The sequence below is a fragment of the Natrix helvetica genome, assembly GCF_964273705.1.
Source record: "Natrix helvetica genome assembly, chromosome: 6".
Classification (NCBI taxonomy): domain Eukaryota; kingdom Metazoa; phylum Chordata; class Lepidosauria; order Squamata; family Natricidae; genus Natrix; species Natrix helvetica.
This window is the reverse complement of record NC_138553.1, coordinates 29815653-29834043: the sequence shown is the minus strand read 5'-3', so window position 1 is coordinate 29834043 and position 18391 is coordinate 29815653. Positions and strand designations below refer to the sequence as shown.

The window sequence follows — 18391 nt, the reverse complement described above, 5'->3', positions numbered from 1 at the left end:
GCCCATTTAGGTTACAGAAGTTATTAAAGACCTCCTTTTTAAGGCCCACAGGGTATAGGAGCGATTGAAATCTTCTCTGTAGTAACTTGCCCTATGGAATAGGGACAGCCCCATATTTGCTGCAATTCCGTAACCATGTTAACTTTGTTTTACTCGACCATGGTATCCTATTGCGCCGGCTGGAGGGGATGGGAGTTGGGGGCACCGTTTTGCGGTGGTTCGGCTCCTACCTCTCCGACCGGATGCAATGTGTGCTGGCAGGGGGGCAGAGGTCGACCCTGAGGTCACTCACTTGTGGGGTGCCGCAGGGGTCGGTCCTCTCGCCCCTTCTGTTCAACACATATGTGAAGCCACTGGGTGAGATCATCCGTGGCTTTGGGGTTGGATACCATCTGTACGCTGATGACACTCAGCTGTACATTTCCACCCCAAACCACCCCAACGAGGCTGTCGAAATGATGTCCCGGTGTTTGGAAGCCGTCCGGGTCTGGATGGGGGACAACAGACTCAAGCTTAAACCCTCCAAGACCGAGTGGCTGTGGTTACCGGCACCTCGGTTCAACCAGTTGATCCCATCACTGGCCATAGGGGGCGAACAATTGCCCCCTGTGGAACGGGCGCGCAATTTGGGCGTCCTCCTAGATGCCTGGCTGTCGATGGATGACCATGTGGCAGCCGTGGCAAGGGGGGCGTTTCGCCTGGTGCGCCAATTGCGCCCCCTATTGGACCGGGATGCCTTACGCACAGTCACTCATGCGCTTGTGACGTCTCGTCTGGACTACTGCAACGCTCTCTACATGGGGCTCCCCTTGGGATGTACCCGAAGACTACAGCTAGTTCAGAATGCGGCCGCGCGGGCCATCTTGGGGAGTACTAGGTACTCCCACATAACACCTCTCCTGCGCGAGCTGCACTGGCTGCCTGTGGTTTTTCGGGTGCGTTTCAAGGTGTTGATTACCATCTTCAAAGCGCTCCATGGCACAGGACCTAGCTACCTGTGGGATCGCATCCTACCACATACATCCCTGCGACCAATTCGCTCTCACAGGGAGGGACTCCTCCGGGTGCCGTCCACTAAGCAATGCCAACGGGCGGCGCCTAGGAGTAGAGCCTTCTCTGTAATGGGCCCAACCCTCTGGAATGACCTCCCCCCCGATATTAGAACTACTATCGACTTCCGCTCCTTCCGACAAAAACTTAAGACTCACCTGTTCCGATTAGCCGGCCTGGCCCATTTATAGTTCTACTCTTACCTCCTGGCGGATATTTTATTTTGGGATAGTTTTTAGGATAAATGTTTTTATAATTTTTAAAATTTTAATCTAACTTAACTAAATTGTACAGTGAATCATTACTACCTCCTCCAGTCCTATATTTAATTTATTTATTTTGTATTTATACCATGTATATTTATTGTTCAATTATTTTAATATGACTGTACACCGCCCCGAGTCTCTTTTGAGAGAGGGGCGGTCTAGAAATTGAATAAAGTTAAAGTTAAAGTTACTCCAATGTGCTTTTATTCCCAGCGGTGCCTATTTTGGATTTGATTTTGGATTTCCTTTTTGTGATTAAGGCTTGGTTTAGAGATTAATTTGGATGTAGTTATTGTTACCGTTTTGTTATTTGAAATTTTTGTGTGTTGCTCAGATTTCTGGGGATTGGTGTATATCATAAATTCTTACAAATAAATATCTTGCTGTCCAGATGGGGAAGGCAAAAGAAAACATGAATACTCAGCTACTAGGATCGGTTGTGTAGTTGAAGTTCTTGGGAGTCTTGCCTTTATTAAGAATAGAATAGAAATAATTCAAAAGAGAGCATCAGCCTAAAATTATGATTTTGCAATTGGGCCCATGCAATAGCCTGGTTCCTATTTCCTCTCCTAGCTTGATAAAATGATTTTATGTTAGATCATAAAATAGTTTTTAAAAATTACTTGTCGTTTTGTAGTATGTTTGATAACCTCTTTTCCATCAGTTGAAGCATATAAGTATGTTTTAAAGGCTGCTATATGAAAAAATAAGATCTTGATTAAAGTGAAAAAAAATGTTCCTCATTTTGATTGAAGCTGTATACAGAGTAAGTTCCTTTCCCACAGCCTTTTCGTTCTGCATTTCCATGCTGAAGAAGCTGCTTGGATAGGGTTATGATGGAGTTACTCTTAACAAAAATACATATAATAGTGTGGGAAAAACAAGGAGAATGTGGTCTCATGTCCTAGCACAGGTGCGAAAAATCTTTGGAAAGCTGAAGAAAAATACAAATATTTTTGATAACTGCTGCTAGTTTACTTCTGTTTTTGCTTTATGAGGATATATTTTATTTAAGTCACGTTAATCATGGTAAATATGTACACTGTATTGCCAAAAATATTCGCTCACCCATCCAAATATTCAGAATCAGGTGTTCCAATCATTTCCATGGCCACAGGTGTATAAAATCAAGTACCTAGGCATGCAGACTGTTTTTACAAACATTTGTGAAAGAATGGGTCGCTCTCGGGAGCTCAGTGAATTCCAGCGTGGAACTGTGATAGGATGCCACCTGTGCAACAAATCCAGTCGTGAAATTCCCTCGCTCCTAAATATTCCACAGTCAACTGTCAGCTGTATTATAAGAACGTGGAAGTGTTTGGGTATGACAGCAACTCAGCCACGAAGTGGTAGGCCACGTAAACTCGTCCAACATCAGGGTGTGACCTCAAAATTCGCTTCTGGAAGAATGGTCAAAAATTCACATAAACACACTCCTAAACCTTGCGGACACCCTTTCCAGAAGAGTTGAAGCTGTTATAGCTGCAAAGGGTGGACCGACGTCATATTGAACCCTATGGATTAGGAATGGGATGTCACTTACAGTACGTTCGTATGCGAGTAGAGGCAGGTGAGCGAATACTTTTGGCAATATAGTGTATATTTTAACCTGGCCAGATAGACATAAATATGCTTCAGTTGGAGCGTCATGTCAAAAGCTCAGCATTTCAAAGAATATGAAAATTTATAAGCCTTCCTCTTCATCCCGCTATTTGTGTGCAGTCTTTTGTGTTGCATTTGTTCTTTCAGAATGTATTCCAAAAATGGAAATCTTTACTTTGGGCTACAACTATCACTGCTGTAGAGCTATAGTGTCTGGGGAGGAAAAAAGGTTGCCACCGAGACACGTTGCACAATGCTGATATTATGAAAGAGATTGTGGTGTAATTGCTTGCAGCTTATGCGCCCTGCTTCCTGTTTTCATTTTTTATATACACATACACATAAGCTACATCACTTGCACAAGGAAAAAGAGGTCACAAACACAACGCCCCCTCCCCTACCTTTGGGGAGAAAAACCATTTTATTTATAAAAATAGGGTTACATACTACGTTAAAACAGTTTCTGGATTTGGTCGCAGCTAAATTTGGCTCCCTGTCAACCCTTCATTGAAACAGAAATACAATAGCAGCTTTTGTATAGTAATCTCTGTGTGGTTTAATTTTGCCCCCAGTGTTTATTTCTGAAAGGATTGATCTGTAAAGATTTTGATATTGTCAAATGTAATTACCTAAAGCTGAAGACCGTGATACCCAAAAGGGGCAAGTGAAGTAGCTCACACGGGATTGTGTAGTTTTCAGAAATAAAAGCTAGCTGGTTGTTGTCTTGTTCACTGCATCTACTGTGTTGTGTTGGAAGTGGAATTAGCAGTCGTCTGAGTATGTGAAGTGAACCAAATAAAAGCATCCCTCCCCACCCTCCCTTACAACATTCTTATACATAACCTTTGCAAAGTTGACATGGTTTTGCTGTGGTGGCATGTACTTCAGTTGAAAAAAAATGTGCCATTTCTTAAAAACATGCTTACAGCTTTATCTGTAACATTACAGGACTATATATTCACATCAGGCGACAGATACAGATAGTGATAATCAAATGTTTGCAGGAATAGTGCAATTGGGTTTTTTTTTTAATACGTTTCATTCCAAACTCTCTTAGGATTGAGTACTGTTGGGGTAGAGCTAATAAGGTCAAATCCCTAGTCATGAATGTAGGTTATGTTTATTTATGAGCCTCATTATGCACCATCTACTCAATCTACTTTACAGAGCTGGTAGAATGGTAAAATAGGGGAAAAGATTCCCCCAAAGCTCCTTGAGGGAAAGATAAAATGGCAAACATACCAAGGGCTTGATTTTTTTATTTTTGCTGTTGCTTCATATGCAGGTGCCAATATTGCCACAGGAGAAGAAGTAGCCATTAAATTGGAATGTGTGAAAACCAAGCACCCACAGCTCCACATTGAAAGCAAATTTTACAAGATGATGCAAGGTGGAGGTAAGTTTGTAGGCTTCAAAGCCTGATGCTTATGTTTCAGTGGTTCATAAAGGCTTGGAAAGGCCTAAAGACATTTGTGAATGAATGAATAGTGTGTGCGCACACCAACGTCCTCTTCTCATCTCTTTTCAGTGGGCATTCCTTCCATTAAGTGGTGCGGGGCAGAGGGTGACTATAATGTGATGGTGATGGAACTTCTGGGGCCCAGCCTAGAAGACCTTTTTAACTTCTGCTCCCGCAAGTTCAGTCTCAAGACTGTTCTGCTTCTGGCAGATCAAATGGTAAGTTCTTATTTGATTGTCTGTTCCTTGTGTTCTTCCTGATTCCCTTTCACAGCAGTTGCTTGTCCTTTAATAGCCAAACCTGGGGCACTCAGATAAAGCTGAAAAACATAGGCAAGTCCCTATTATCTCTCTAGCTGTTGTAAAAGGAGCAGTGCTGTGCTGTAGACTAGCAGCTGGGACATCTTGCCAAAGTTGAAGACTTGTGTTAACTTTAAAGAAATCTCCGTGCTCTTTTCCCTATTCCTTTGAAAAATTCTGTCTTTTGGCTCCCAGCTTAAGACTGTTGACATGTGTTCCACTTTCATCTGCTGTGGATAGGTAGGGCTTCACTTTTGCGTTGAACTGTGGGAAGTACTGAGATCCCCATATTTCTTGTTTGAGGTGACAGTGGATCTTCCAGTTCATGAGATCACAATGTATACCTTGCTATAAAATTATTGGCACTCTCTTCCTCTCACCTTTCCTCCATTTGTCCCAATCTTATTTCTAGATCAGCCGTATTGAGTACATTCATTCCAAGAATTTTATCCACCGAGATGTGAAACCGGACAATTTCCTTATGGGACTTGGCAAAAAAGGCAACCTAGTGTACATCATTGATTTTGGTCTGGCCAAGAAGTACCGAGACGCCCGTACCCACCAGCACATTCCCTATCGGGAAAACAAAAACCTAACCGGCACAGCCCGTTATGCCTCTATCAACACTCACCTTGGGATTGGTAAGTATTTTATGTTCCCACATTGTTGAAAATCCGACACATGGTGGGAGAGCAATTAAATCTAAATCTGTATCATTATATTGGTTATAATGTTGATGGAGTGGGATATACTAATTACCAATTTAATGGAAGTATTGTTCCTTTAATCTTGAGGTATTTTGTTCTTACTGCATGTTATTTTGCCCTGTGACAGGGCAAAATGATTGCATTACCTTTCAGATTAGGTGTGCATGTAGAAATTGATTAAATATTCTGTAGAAATGATAAAGTCTTAGGTTTTCTTCAGGTTGAATCTCTTAAGACAGAATTTATATAGCAAGTTAAGCCAAAATTCATCTTGCTGGTTTGTAATACATTACAGGTAGTCCTAAACGTATGACCACAATTCAGCCCAAAATTTCTGTTGCTAAGCAAGATAGTAAATTTTGCCCCATTTTATGACCTTTCCTGCTGCAATTATTAAGTGAATCTCTGCAGTTGTTAAGTTAGTAACACAATTGTTAAGTGAATCTGGCTTCTCCATTGAATGTTATATTTCCTGCCTTTATTATTTTTGCAAATGAGGTAGCTAATTTATCTAACATACCTTCCTCCTCCTCTTCCTCCCCCCCCACATCATCTCTGTGAGGGGGGTTGGGCTCAGAGAATATGACTGGTCCAAAATCATCCAGCTGGATTCCATGACTAATGTAGGACATGAACTCACAGTCTCTGGCAGTCCCTTTTTTCAGTGGTTGTAAGTTGAGGACTACATGTATATGAACCCAGCCACCATGTATAAAGTAATACAAATACAAATTTTCTATTTGAAGCATTTCAGAAGTGCTTTTTTAATGCATTTTAAAGAAGGCAACCATTTATTTAGTCATAACTATATTGAATTGGCTGCTATTTGGGATTATGTCCCTCGAATTAAATTTGAGTGTGCAAGTTATTCTTTGGCTTGTCCTTTGTCATAAAAGCATTTTCACCAACACCAGCTATTCAGTGACGCATTACAATTTCTAGTTAAAATTTTAATTGAACATGCCAGCATGTTCAATTAATCAAAGGGATTTTTGCACTCCCATCCTACCAGTGTAGTCTTAATATTCAAAAACCAGCCAGCATAGTCTGTTCTCTTACTGACTGCTCCTAATGAAGGTTAAAAAGCTAAAGAATGTAGAGAAGAGTATAAAGTGCAACAATGCTTTTACAAGGTAAAGATCAGGTGTTTGGGCTCTTTAATTTTAGGAGAGAAGAGAGACTTACAGAATAATTGATTATTTAGGTTATTTGATTCTGTTCCAGACTTCTGAAGTTCAGGTCCCTTTGTGATCTGGTTTGTAAAAAGAGATCTAAACAATGAACCCAACACCAATAATCATATATTATTCAAACACATGAATGTGTATTTAGATATTTTAGGATTCATTGCTTGAATGGATATTTTTAAAGCATTGAACAAATGTGTGGATGTTTTAATGGCAATTGAAAACGTCTAGGTTCAGATACAATATGCCTATAACAACTAAATATATTTTCTTTGCTTGCTAGCTTACCATGAAACTTAGCTGTCCACTAGGAGATGAAGGGGACTGAATTGATTTATTCTATGATGCAGCAAGGCAGCCAGCTTCTGGATCTAGTAAAAATTGTAGGCAGTTTCCAAATCACCTTTCTCTGCCACATCACATCACTGCAGAATATGAAGCAGTGATACAGTATGTTATTAGAGTTCCTGTCCTGACTGGTGAATGTTTAGACGTCAAATTTTAACCAACCTTGTGTGCTGTGTAATATTGGACTGTCGATTGCGAGTCTGTTTGGTCTAGTGGTTAAGGCACCAGGCTTGAAACTGGGAGGCTGTGACTTCTAGCCCCTCCTGAGGCATGAAAGCCAGTTGGATGACTTTGGGCCAGTCACTCTCTCTCTCAGCCCAACGTACCTCAGAGGGTTTTTGTTGGGGGGAATGGGTGTTTCAGAAACGTGGAAAAAAACAAATAATAACTACATAACTAAAAATAAGAGGGAAGGAGCATTAGGTATGTTTACCGCTTTAAGTTCTTTCTAAAAATAATAAACATGGGATAAAAATAAATAAAATTGTTGCTTGCATTGGCCACTGGCATGATCAAAGAAGGAGCCATTATGGCTTCAAAAGCATGCAAAACTGATCCCACATTCCACAAACAGACCTGATGTGGTGTTGCTTTTGGGGAGTTTGGATACGGAAATAGTTTTTGCAGCTGCAGAAAAACTTATAGTTGATAGAACGTCTCTACTTGACTGTCTTGAAACTGATAAAATAAATGTTGCTACTTGGGAGAATTGGGAGGTGGGGGTGTTGTAAACATCATCTACGTCACACATAGATGACGGGGTAGAGAGACCACGAGTGTTCCACACGCTCTGCATTTTGAACATTGCCCAGAAAGATTGGGATGCACTTCCCTCACAAGTTTCTGTTTTTAGCTGGCTAGAAGTGTGAGAGATGGGCTTTACTCTATCTATCTATCTATCTATCTATCTATCTATCTATCTATCTATCTATCTATCATCTATCTATCTCAAATAATTATATTTTTAATAATTGATTTAATCCAGGATACACTTTCATTTGCCTGGAAAGTTCTGAGCAGCAGGAATGATTAGATGTTAGATTTTTCTCTGCATTTGTAATTTATCTAACTGAATTGTATGCAATATTCATCTCACTCCAACATTTGTGATAACATTTGGTTGATTTTTCTTATTGCCTGATTTTTCTTATTGCCTGATTTCACAAATAAAAGCCAGTTTGATCTAGTAGTTAAGGCACCAGGCTAGAAACCAGGAGACTGTGAGTTCTAGAGCCCTCTTAAGCGTGAAAGCCAGCTGGGTGACTTTGGACAAGTCACTCTTAGACCAGTTCATAGGGTGGTGGTTGTGGGAAAAATAGGAGGAAGTATTGGATTTGTATGCTACTCTTAAGTTATTTATAAAAATAATAAAGATGGGATATAAATAAATAAATATGATAGCATAATAAAAAGAGGGAGGGAGGGAGAGATTAGAATTGGGGTGGGTTGGGTTGATTGAGATTTGCAGTGCTCATTGTTGGGCTTGACTGGGATGTTCCAACTTCAAAAAAATCCTTTCCCAAGGATCTGCTTCCCCCCAAAAAAATATTAGACAAAAAAAAGTATGTGTTATTTGAATGCAAGTGATTTGCTCAGAATTTCAACTGGCCTCCTTGATTTAGCTGTTTCTCCATGCAACCCAAGCTATATAATCTTCAAGTGTGTTCACTGTTCTCCCCCTTAGGCAGCATGCAGTGGGAGGATGATTAGTAAGAGGGGCAATCCACCCTTTGCTAAAAGGAACTGCTGGCTTGGTTCCCAGTGCTACACCATAATGTTGGGTATCTGTTATGGGGATGACATAAATCCATATCCCCAAAAGAAAATGTGGTTGATGAAACATAATGAATGGATTCACATATTATATTAAACCCAAATTAAACTGCGTTTCAATTTGGTTCTCATAAATATTTTCCAGGGAGCCCTTGGTTCCTAAGAATGTAGTTAGATTGACAGATTTTAAAATCTTCCTTATGCCCTGTTTCCCTAGCTTGGAGATGGCTTGGGAGAGGGGTCTCCAACCTTGGCAAATTCAAACCTAGAGGGCTTCAACTCCCAGAATTCCCCAGCCAGTTGAAGTCTGCTAGGCTTAAAGTTGCCAAGGTTGGAGACCCTTGGTTTGGGATGTCTTAAATTCAGCAATCCTAGCTAGATCATTCCACATGAGAATTAAATTTACTTATAATCCACGGTGCAGGGCCTGGTTATCCATTAGACAGCCTTTCCCAGTAGTTTCTGACTACACAACTGGAACAACTGGGAATGTCTGCCAAGGGCACCCATTCTTATGACCTTCCAGAAGCTGGTGAAAAGGTATCTCTTTCAGGGGATTTTTAGAGATGAGTTGCAATTAAAAGCCCCTATATAATGTCAAATTTTAGTTAATATTCTCAGTATTAGATCTGTAAATTAGGTTATTGGTTTTATCAATTCATTTTGATACTGATTTTGCATTTTAAATTGTAAACTGTAGGCCATCTATAGAACTGTGCAGGTTTCAAGTGATAGATATAGCACATTAATAGCACATTAAGAAATTTATAATGTCAACTTTTACAGCTATTTACTTATCCACAGCTCCGGGTGGCTAAGAAGTGTTTTAAAAAGTATAACACTTAAAACTGATTTCAACGACCGTACTTGGCAGAAACATATATTTGCATTTAAAGAGCCCGAGGTTAGGGACATTTGGTCCTAGAAAGATAAAAAGTGCTTTTGGCACATATTGGGGGTTTCAATTGTAAAAGTTGAAATTAAAGTTGTCATCCTTCTTTCTGGATCCTTCAGGAAACACCAGCCTTGGGTCTTGATGGAAAATGTTAGCCTAGAAAAATGAACATGAGAAATATCATAATTAAGCTGTGGTTCTTTTCTCTGTGATTAAGATGACATTGTGTGCTAAGTCATATTTGGTTTATTTGGTTTTGGATTAGCATTTTTGTAAACCTAGTCAAAGGGATGTAGTGGCTAAGACGCTGAGCTTGTCGATCAGAAAGGTCGGCAGTTCGAATCCCTAGCACCGCATAATGGAGTGAGCTCCCATTACTTGTCCCAGCTACTGCCAACCTAGCAGTTCGAAAGCATGTAAAAATCCAAGTAGAAGAAATAAGAACCATCTTTGATGGAAAGGTAAGAGCGTTCCGTGCACCTTCGGCGTTTAGTCATGCCGGCCACATGACCACGAAGACATCTTCGGACAGCACTGACTCTTCGGTTTTGAAGCAGAGATGAGCACCGCCCCCTGGAGTTGGAATCGACTAGCACATAAGTGCAAGGGGAACCTTTACCTTTAAACCTAGCCACTGTGGTTTGTTCGTACCATAGTTATAACGAACTGTGACTTAGTATGATTTGTGGGTCTGCTCCTAATTTTTGGCAAAGGTGGCTACCAGTAAGTGTGCAAAATGTCTCAAACTTGAAACAGTTAAATTCAAGCCTTTATTTCAATTTTAGGGTTACAATATTTCTGGTTGAAATATATTGTTATTCAGACCACTGATAAAAATGGGGAAAAAATGTTTGAAGACTGAAATTCTAAACTTCTAAAATGCTACATTCTACTCTTCTTAAATGTAGATAAACTTGTGCTTGGTTTTTTCCACTCCTTTTGGATTTCCTTTTGCTTTTATTCTGTTGTTTTAAAATAAGATTTAGGGAGAGGAGAAGGATGGACTTGAGTTTTATGTATTATTAGTCTCTGCTTTTCTGAATTGTGCAGCAAACCCCACCACTTTATATGAATTCCAAGAACAAGTTTAAGGTCTGGAAAAGAAGAGTTGGGGAGTGAGGATAATCAAATCTGCTGGGATAGAAGATTAGAGCACAAAGTTGGGAGGGGAATTTTAGCCGGAGACTTTAGAATTGGGAGGAGCAAAATGAAAAGGCATCTCTTGAATCATACATTCCAGTCAATTTTCACATGCTCAGAAGATGACTTCCTGCGTATCCTGCCCCTTTCAGAGCTCAAGATATCTGAAATGCACACTCCAAGGTGCCCAGAAGAAGGGCCTATAACAGGCCTGTCTAAATAGCTGGAAGAGGATAAAAATACGCTAGTGACTTCTCCTTTCTTGCTTTTCAGTACATTTGTTCACTTCCCCCAGTGTTGGATTGTTCAGTAGAGGACTAGATCTTTCTAGTCCTGCTGATCATTTTTTTCCCAGGACCCATAAGGGACTCCATGCTAAAATAAATCACTATCCATGTGAACTTTTCATGCAGATTTCATAGAAGTAATTGAATGTGGGAGTTGGGGAGAGAAACATAAGATGCAGTTAAAGGCTCAGTTTTAGCGGCTGTGGATTCAGTCCCTCCGTTGTAGCCATGCAAATGTTTGCATAGTCCCCTTTATGTTTGTATGTTGTTGTTAATAATAGCTTACATCCATGACGAAGAGGCTCACAGTGACAAGAGCTGAGCTATTCCTCCTGCCATTCTGCAGTGGGAAAAAAAAATCCAGCAATGTTGATGACCTGCCCACATAGTAGCTTTGTGCAAGAGCCACTCTGGTCAATACACAGATGTCCAGGGGAACGGTCAGAACAAGAGACGCGGATCAGAATCCATTTGATGGCGGGAAAATCTTGAGCTTTTAGGAAGCTCAATATGTGGCTTATTTCCCTGAATTAGTAAAAAGTGGGCATGATAGCCAGGGAATTAAAACTAAAGTGTCACAGCAGATTCATATCTTCCAATGCAAATCACTTTGCTTGTAGCTGATTTAAGCTAGGGAAAACAGAGGCAAAAGATGGGCGTCAAAGCTGTGGATAAGAGACTTTGCTCACTGCTGTTCCTTGGCAATAAATCATCCTCCAACCTTTTGATGGCAACTTACGTTGGGAGACAGCTATCTGCTTGTGTCAGATTTCATTGTCTCTTTCATCCAGACTAAGGCAAGAAAAAATATATCAGAGCCGGGCGCCTTCATAGCATAAGAAGATGGCAGGTATGAGGGAGAACACTAGAAGGATAAGGATGGCAGTCCTGTGTTTTGTTCCTATTAATGATGCAAAATGGCTTCCAGCATTGAGGGAAGCAGTGAAAAATGGGTTCTTGGTTGGCTTTGTATCCGCTTCCTTATGAAGCTGTGGCAAAGTCAGTGACAGAAGCCGTGTGAATACTCATAAATCTTTCAGGAAATCTAGCTGTTTTTATTTTTGTCCTTTGCCTTTTAAACCAGGAGTCTGCAATTTTGCTCTGCGCTCTATGAAATTGTTTTCACAGAGCAGAATCAACAGATTGTTAAACACATTGATTAAACTGAAGTAACCTTGTGACTGAATTGTGCTGCAATTAATGCATTAGTTTCTTTTAATGTACCGCAGGGGCCTTGCTATTTGTAACAGTACAGTGCCAAATAGATAATGGCAGAGAATTTAAAATGCAGATCTGCCTGAAGTATATATACGTTAGAGGTCGGGAGAGACTTCAAAGTCCAAAGCGACAGGCAAGTGAAAAAAAAAAAAGGTTAATCTTTTGCCCCACTAGTGTGAGCTTAACTAATTTGAATTTTCATATGGATGTGAAAACTGTGATGCGTTAACCCTTTGTGTCTCCTGAATGTTGGTTTGTACAAAGATGTGTACGTTAAAAGAAAAATGTACATTAAAATGCCTACACATGGAACATTTTAAACGAATCTACTTAATCTTTGGGGAAAAGGGCAAGCTTTTTCTGTAGTGGTTCCATCTCTATGGAACATCCTCCATTCAGAGATCAGAATGGCATGAACTCTGTAGCCTTTGTAAGTCCCTAAAAACCTAACTCTGTTTCTGAGCCTGGGGCACTGAATGTGCCAATAACCCCGTTTCCTGGCCTTATTGCGTCTGTATTTCCTGATCCAATATCCTGCTCTTCTGGTGCTGAATGGAATGTTTTGAATGTTACTGGTTTTGCAGTTTTTATTGTTTTAAAATGCTTTTCGATGTTTAAGCGTAATATATTTTCTGAATTGTAAGCCGCCCAGAGTCATTGACTGAGGTGGGCGACCATAGAAATTGAGTGAACGAACGAACAAATAAATAAAATGCATTCAGAAATGTATATTATTAGCATGCAAAGGTGGGTGGAAAAACACACAGATGTGTCCCTTCTCTTAAAATGGATTGCCAGTATCATACCTTTATATAGAGGTTGACAAGAGTTGCTTTTTAAAAAATTGTGTTTGCCCCAGCACACCTCATTCTGATAGATGTCACCTTTTTATTCTGTTTGTTAAATAGGGTTCAGGAAGATATTCAGTTAAAGTGAAATAAAATATAAAACATGGCTCTGCCTCTGAGGCAATGTCTGGGCCCTCGTTTCTGTCTTTAAAAAGATAGTTTGATCAGCAGTTCAGTGGTTCAATATCAGCTCTGTTTAATATTAAGGCCAAGGTAAAGGTACCCCTGCACATGGGTGTTAGTCGTTTCCAGCTCTAGGGGGCGGTGCTCATCTCCGTTTCAAAGCCGAAGAGTCAGCACTGTCTGAAGACGTCTCTGTGGTCATGTGGCCGGCATGACTAAACACCAAAGGTTCACGGAGCGCTGTTACCTTCCCACCAAAGTGGTTCCTATTTTTCTACTTGCATTTTTACATGTTTTCAAACTGCTAGGTTGGCAGAAGCTGGGACAAGTAATGGGAACTCAATCCATTACGCAGTGCTAGGGATTTGAACCACTGAACTGCTGACTTTCTGATCGACAAGCTCAGCGTCTTAGCCACTGAGCCACTGCATCCCTATTAAGGCAAAACAGGAGCTCAAAGTTAAAACACAGAAAGATGCTGACATCCCACCTGTCTGAAGCTCCTTTGATGCAGCTGTGTCTTTTCTTGGGATTGCAGCATAGTGTCAGGAAAAAGCATGTTTACTTTCCGGAATTACAAAGCGGGCCTTGCGTGTGCCCCTCCTTGCTCTTAGGAGCATTTTTAAGCAATACATAGCCCTTTTGAAAGCCTGTGGCATTGCCTTGTATCATCTTGTGTTGTGGTACAGTCACTTAGATAGTTGCCTTGAATAATACATGTGCAGGTAGTCCTTAACTTAGAACCACTCATTTAGTGGCCGTTCAAAGTTACAACTGCATTGAAAAAAGTGACATGACTGTTTTTCAGACTTAAAAACCATTGCAGCATACCCATAATCATATGATCTTCTGATCACATTGGATCTTGGGCACTAGGCAGCTGGCATGCATTTATGACAGAAGCACTGTCCTGGGTTATGCGATTGCCATTTGTAATCTTTCCGACAAGCAAAGTCAACTGGGAAAGCTGGATTCACTAAACCACTGCAGTGATTCACTTCACAACTGGCAAAAAAAGGTTGTGAAATGGGACAAAAGACACTTAACAACTGCCTTGCTTAGCAATGGACATGTTGGGCTTAATTGTGGTAATAAGTTGAGGACTAGCATTTCTATGGGGAACTACTTCTGGGGAGTTTCTGGGATTATTTCTGGGGTTATTTCTCCCTATTCCAATTTGTTCTTGCAACAACTCTTAAAAGGTAAGCCAGCCTGAGAATGACTGACCCAACATTACCCAGAGGGTGTATCCTGAACTAGAATATCCTAGTACCTCATTCAACACTGATGCAAAGATACTATTACAGTATCCTCGACTGGCTAATTTAAAAGCTCACTTGGGTTGTGGACTTTCAAAAACATACAATAGGAATAAAACTGGATAAAATATATCCAGTTATAAAATATATTGAAGTCTCATTAAGTAGATTTTTTAAAGTAGACAGGATAAAAAAAAAAACCACATTTGTACAAATCTCCCTTTTTTTCAAATTGTTGAGAATGTGATCATTAATTAAGCAATCTTATATATTTAAAGAATATTTCTTCCAGTATTCTGGATGTAATCCCAATAAGAAAATGGCATAATATACAAAGAAACCAAAATTATAAAATAGATTTTTTTTCTTTTTTGACAAAATAGACTTATTTTGCCAATGGCATGGGGCTAAAGTTTCGTCAAAATCCATTGTAGCTGACCAAGAGTTCATTGAATTGGATATACTACAATTTTCCCCCATTTCTACTTCTAACCTCCCCATCTTACATCCCACAATTTAAATCTAAAATAATCATTTTCTTTTAAATTAGGGCTCCTTTTCTGAGTTTTAGAAGACATACTGGAAAAAAGGTGTACTATATTATATGAAAAAGGTTAGAAGTTCAAAATTTATGAGAGCGAAATAACATGTATTAAAGACATTCCCTGGATGTTGAAGAGAATCTGAATTTAAAGTGGAAAATAAAATTACAGGACTAACTCTAAATATTTTTATTGTGCAATCTGGCTCTGAAATCAGTAGGGTATAACAATGGAGTGTATAATAAGAAATCAAAAGAATTTATACTCTGAAATTATGTACAAAACTATTTTTTTAATGTTAGAAAATTCTGGATTTTTAACATTTGTTTGTATCATTAATTCATCTTCGATTGTGAGGAAGCAAACATTGATATTACAAAACTGTAGCAGCTTTGCTAGATGTTACACATATATTTTTTGATATCTAATTATAAGGATTTGATTGGGCTGGGAAGGGATGATTTCTGCATCTGCTATATTTCTTGTATGAAGTGGTACAGCTTCAGAGCCTTCCCTATAACTTCCTACATAGTTTTTCGGGACTTCATAAGAAGCAATGAAACACTTAACATGCATTTTAAATATAAGCATGAATGCCTGGATTTCTGGCAGATTCGACCAAATAGCAGATTATGTAGCTTTCAGTTTGTCTTTTTCCCTTTCCCTGGTGTTGTTTTGAGCTGTTGCAAGATGACAATAATTTTCCTTTGTTTTGAGTTGTTGCTGGAACATCTCTAGCAATGCCTGCATTTGCATCTGTCTTTTTCCAGAACAAAGTCGCCGTGATGATTTGGAGAGCTTGGGCTACGTACTGATGTACTTCAATCTTGGCTCATTGCCTTGGCAAGGCCTAAAAGCTGCCACAAAGCGACAGAAATACGAGCGCATCAGTGAAAAGAAGATGTCGACACCCATCGAAGTGCTGTGCAAAGGCTACCCTTGTAAGATTTCCCTGTACTTATTTTCAAGTTCTAGGTTTCTTTTTTTAGTGCTGTGGGTGTAATAAGCACGCCCAATTTAACACTCCTAGTCTAGTTTTTTGGTAGCCTATCTTATCAATTTAGGTGGAAGTTTTTTATTCTGGACAGCACTACAAGTTTTCCTGTGAATCTTACCTTTATTAGCCATTTAATAGCAACTGTAATTCAGAAGTGGTTAGGGAGCTGCCCCTGAGTGAAGAAAGGCTGCCTTGAGTCTCATATTTTAGGAGTAAAAACCATAGTGGATAATAGCTGTTAGAAAGATGGTATGCAGATTAGCTTGTATGAATTTAGAAGGGAAAGTTGCATGTTTAGATGGCTCCATAAGTGGATTGGAGTAAAAAGATGAAAATAGGACCAAGGATTAGCGTGAATAAATAATATGTTTACTTCAGCGGGGGTTGGGTGCGGAGTGCAGAATTAGGTTCAGCTTTGGAAAAGATCCAGAGAGCCATGGCCAAAATAGTTAGATCCTCTTTTAGTGACAAGGAGCCAAAGGGGAACTCCAGGGAGGATTTTAATAGCTGGAATAGATTAATCCTCTCTCCAATACATCCAGCTTAATTTTAATTTTAAAAGAATCAAAAGACAAAATTAATTTTCCTCTTTTGGGCCTTTAGGGTGGTATCTGCAAACCTCAGTGTGCCATTAGGTAGCTGTCTTGATATTTGCCTGACATTTTTTTTCTATTTTCATAACTAAAAAAGAGTTAAACGGGAAGATGTCTTGCTACAAAGCTAGCACAATTGAAAACTGCAAATATTTCCAATAATATTTCAGTAGTCTGTGTATATACCAGGGGTTTTTCTAAAATCCCTGGTATATACAAACTGGCATATGCCAAAACAGGAAAAAATTGTAGGGATCTGTAGCTTAGTTTGGAGATTCACTTGTTTACGAAAAAGGCAACATTGGAGGTGGTTAGAAAGACAATTGAGAGGAGGTCTCCCCAGTTTGCCGTTTAATATGAGCCATGCTTTGCAGTGAATGCAGTTTTGCAGGCTAATTGCTGACTGCCAGCAGTTCAGCAGTTCGAATCTCACCAGGCTCAAGGTTGATTCAGCTTCCCATCCTTCCGAGGTCGGTAAAATGAGGACCCAGATTGTTGGGGGCAATAGGCTGACTCTGTAAATTGCTTAGAGGGGGCTGTAAAAGCACTATGAAGCGGTATGTAAGACTAAGTGCTATTGCTAAGCGCTATTAAAAATAGGTATTTTGTGACTGGCCACATCCATCACGGCCGTCATTTTGAGGAGTGTCTATAGTGGGCTTTCAAAATTCCAAATTTTTCCTCTGTTTCCAAATGTTTGGAGGCTCCTATTTTATCTAGGTGACTAGGACGACCCCCTTCACTTCTTAAGATTAATGTGTGCATTGCAGACAGAAGGCTTTCATTGCCCTCTGAACAGGACTAATGCCGTTGGGATCTATAGCATGAAACTATATATAGGCCTGGTGGGGGTGGTGGAATAACAGTGCTCAGAGAGGAATAAAATTGTTCGTGCTAATTATTCCTTGTTGCCATCTCTCATTTCTGCCCCAGCTGAGTTCTCTACATACCTCAACTTCTGCCGTTCACTGCGGTTTGATGACAAACCAGATTACTCTTATCTGAGGCAGCTGTTCCGCAATCTCTTCCACCGTCAGGGTTTCTCCTATGACTATGTATTTGACTGGAATATGCTCAAATTTGTGAGTAACCCAAATTTTTTAAGGGGGGTGGGGGTGATTGGTATAGTACAGTGATGGTGAACCTTTTTTGGCTCGCGTGCCACAAGTGGGGGGAGCGCAGGGGGGTCGTGTGCGGGCGTGCCGCATCCATAATGCAACGCGCGACCCCCCCCAGTGCGCATGCACGCACAACGCGCGACCCCCCCCCCCATTTTTACATGTTTTTTTGCCCTCCCCAGGCTCCAGGGGCTTTATAGGAGCCTGGAGAGGGCGAAAAGTCACTTCCGGTTTGCTCGGAGGGTGGTTTTAAGCACTCCGAAGGCTTCAGGGAAGCCTCGGGCGGTTCCTGAAGCCTCCGGGGAGGCGGGGGAGGCTCTTTTCGTCCTCCCCAGGCTCCTATAAAGCCTCTGGAGCCTGGGGAAGGCGAAAAATAGCTTTTAAAAAGGTGAACTCAGTTGGCCAGCGCGCGCATGCGCGCTGGCCAGCTGACAGGGCAGCGCCTCGCGTGCCCTGACAAATGGTTCCATAGGTTCGCCATCACTGGTATAGTAGAATTATTTGCAGATCAGGGGGCTGGGGAGGGGCTGAAGGCTAAGGAAGCCATTCTCTCTTTAATGCTGGATTACATTTTGGAGTCCCTGTAGTGCAAATTGGCCAGAATTTGCAACCTGGTTCCCTCCAATTTGTTGGACTTTGGTTCTTGTAATATCCAATTAGTAGTTGGTGGGGGGAATGGG

General features: G+C 40.5%; 1 protein-coding gene across 4 annotated transcripts in view; it reads left to right on the top strand.

The window, feature by feature from the left end:
- Positions 1–18391, top strand: part of CSNK1E (casein kinase 1 epsilon) — a 51134-nt gene that overhangs the window by 16023 nt on the left and 16720 nt on the right. For all 4 annotated transcript variants that reach the window (XR_014175806.1, XR_014175807.1, XM_081958520.1 and 1 more), the window contains exons 3-7: positions 4204–4314; positions 4447–4595; positions 5089–5317; positions 15774–15944; positions 17527–17675. Coding sequence is in view for 2 of the 4 variants with exons in the window: in XM_081958520.1 (XP_081814646.1) it covers positions 4204–4314; positions 4447–4595; positions 5089–5317; positions 15774–15944; positions 17527–17675 (809 nt within the window). In the remaining 2 variants the exon portion in view is untranslated. The remainder of the gene's footprint in view (positions 1–4203; positions 4315–4446; positions 4596–5088; positions 5318–15773; positions 15945–17526; positions 17676–18391) is intronic.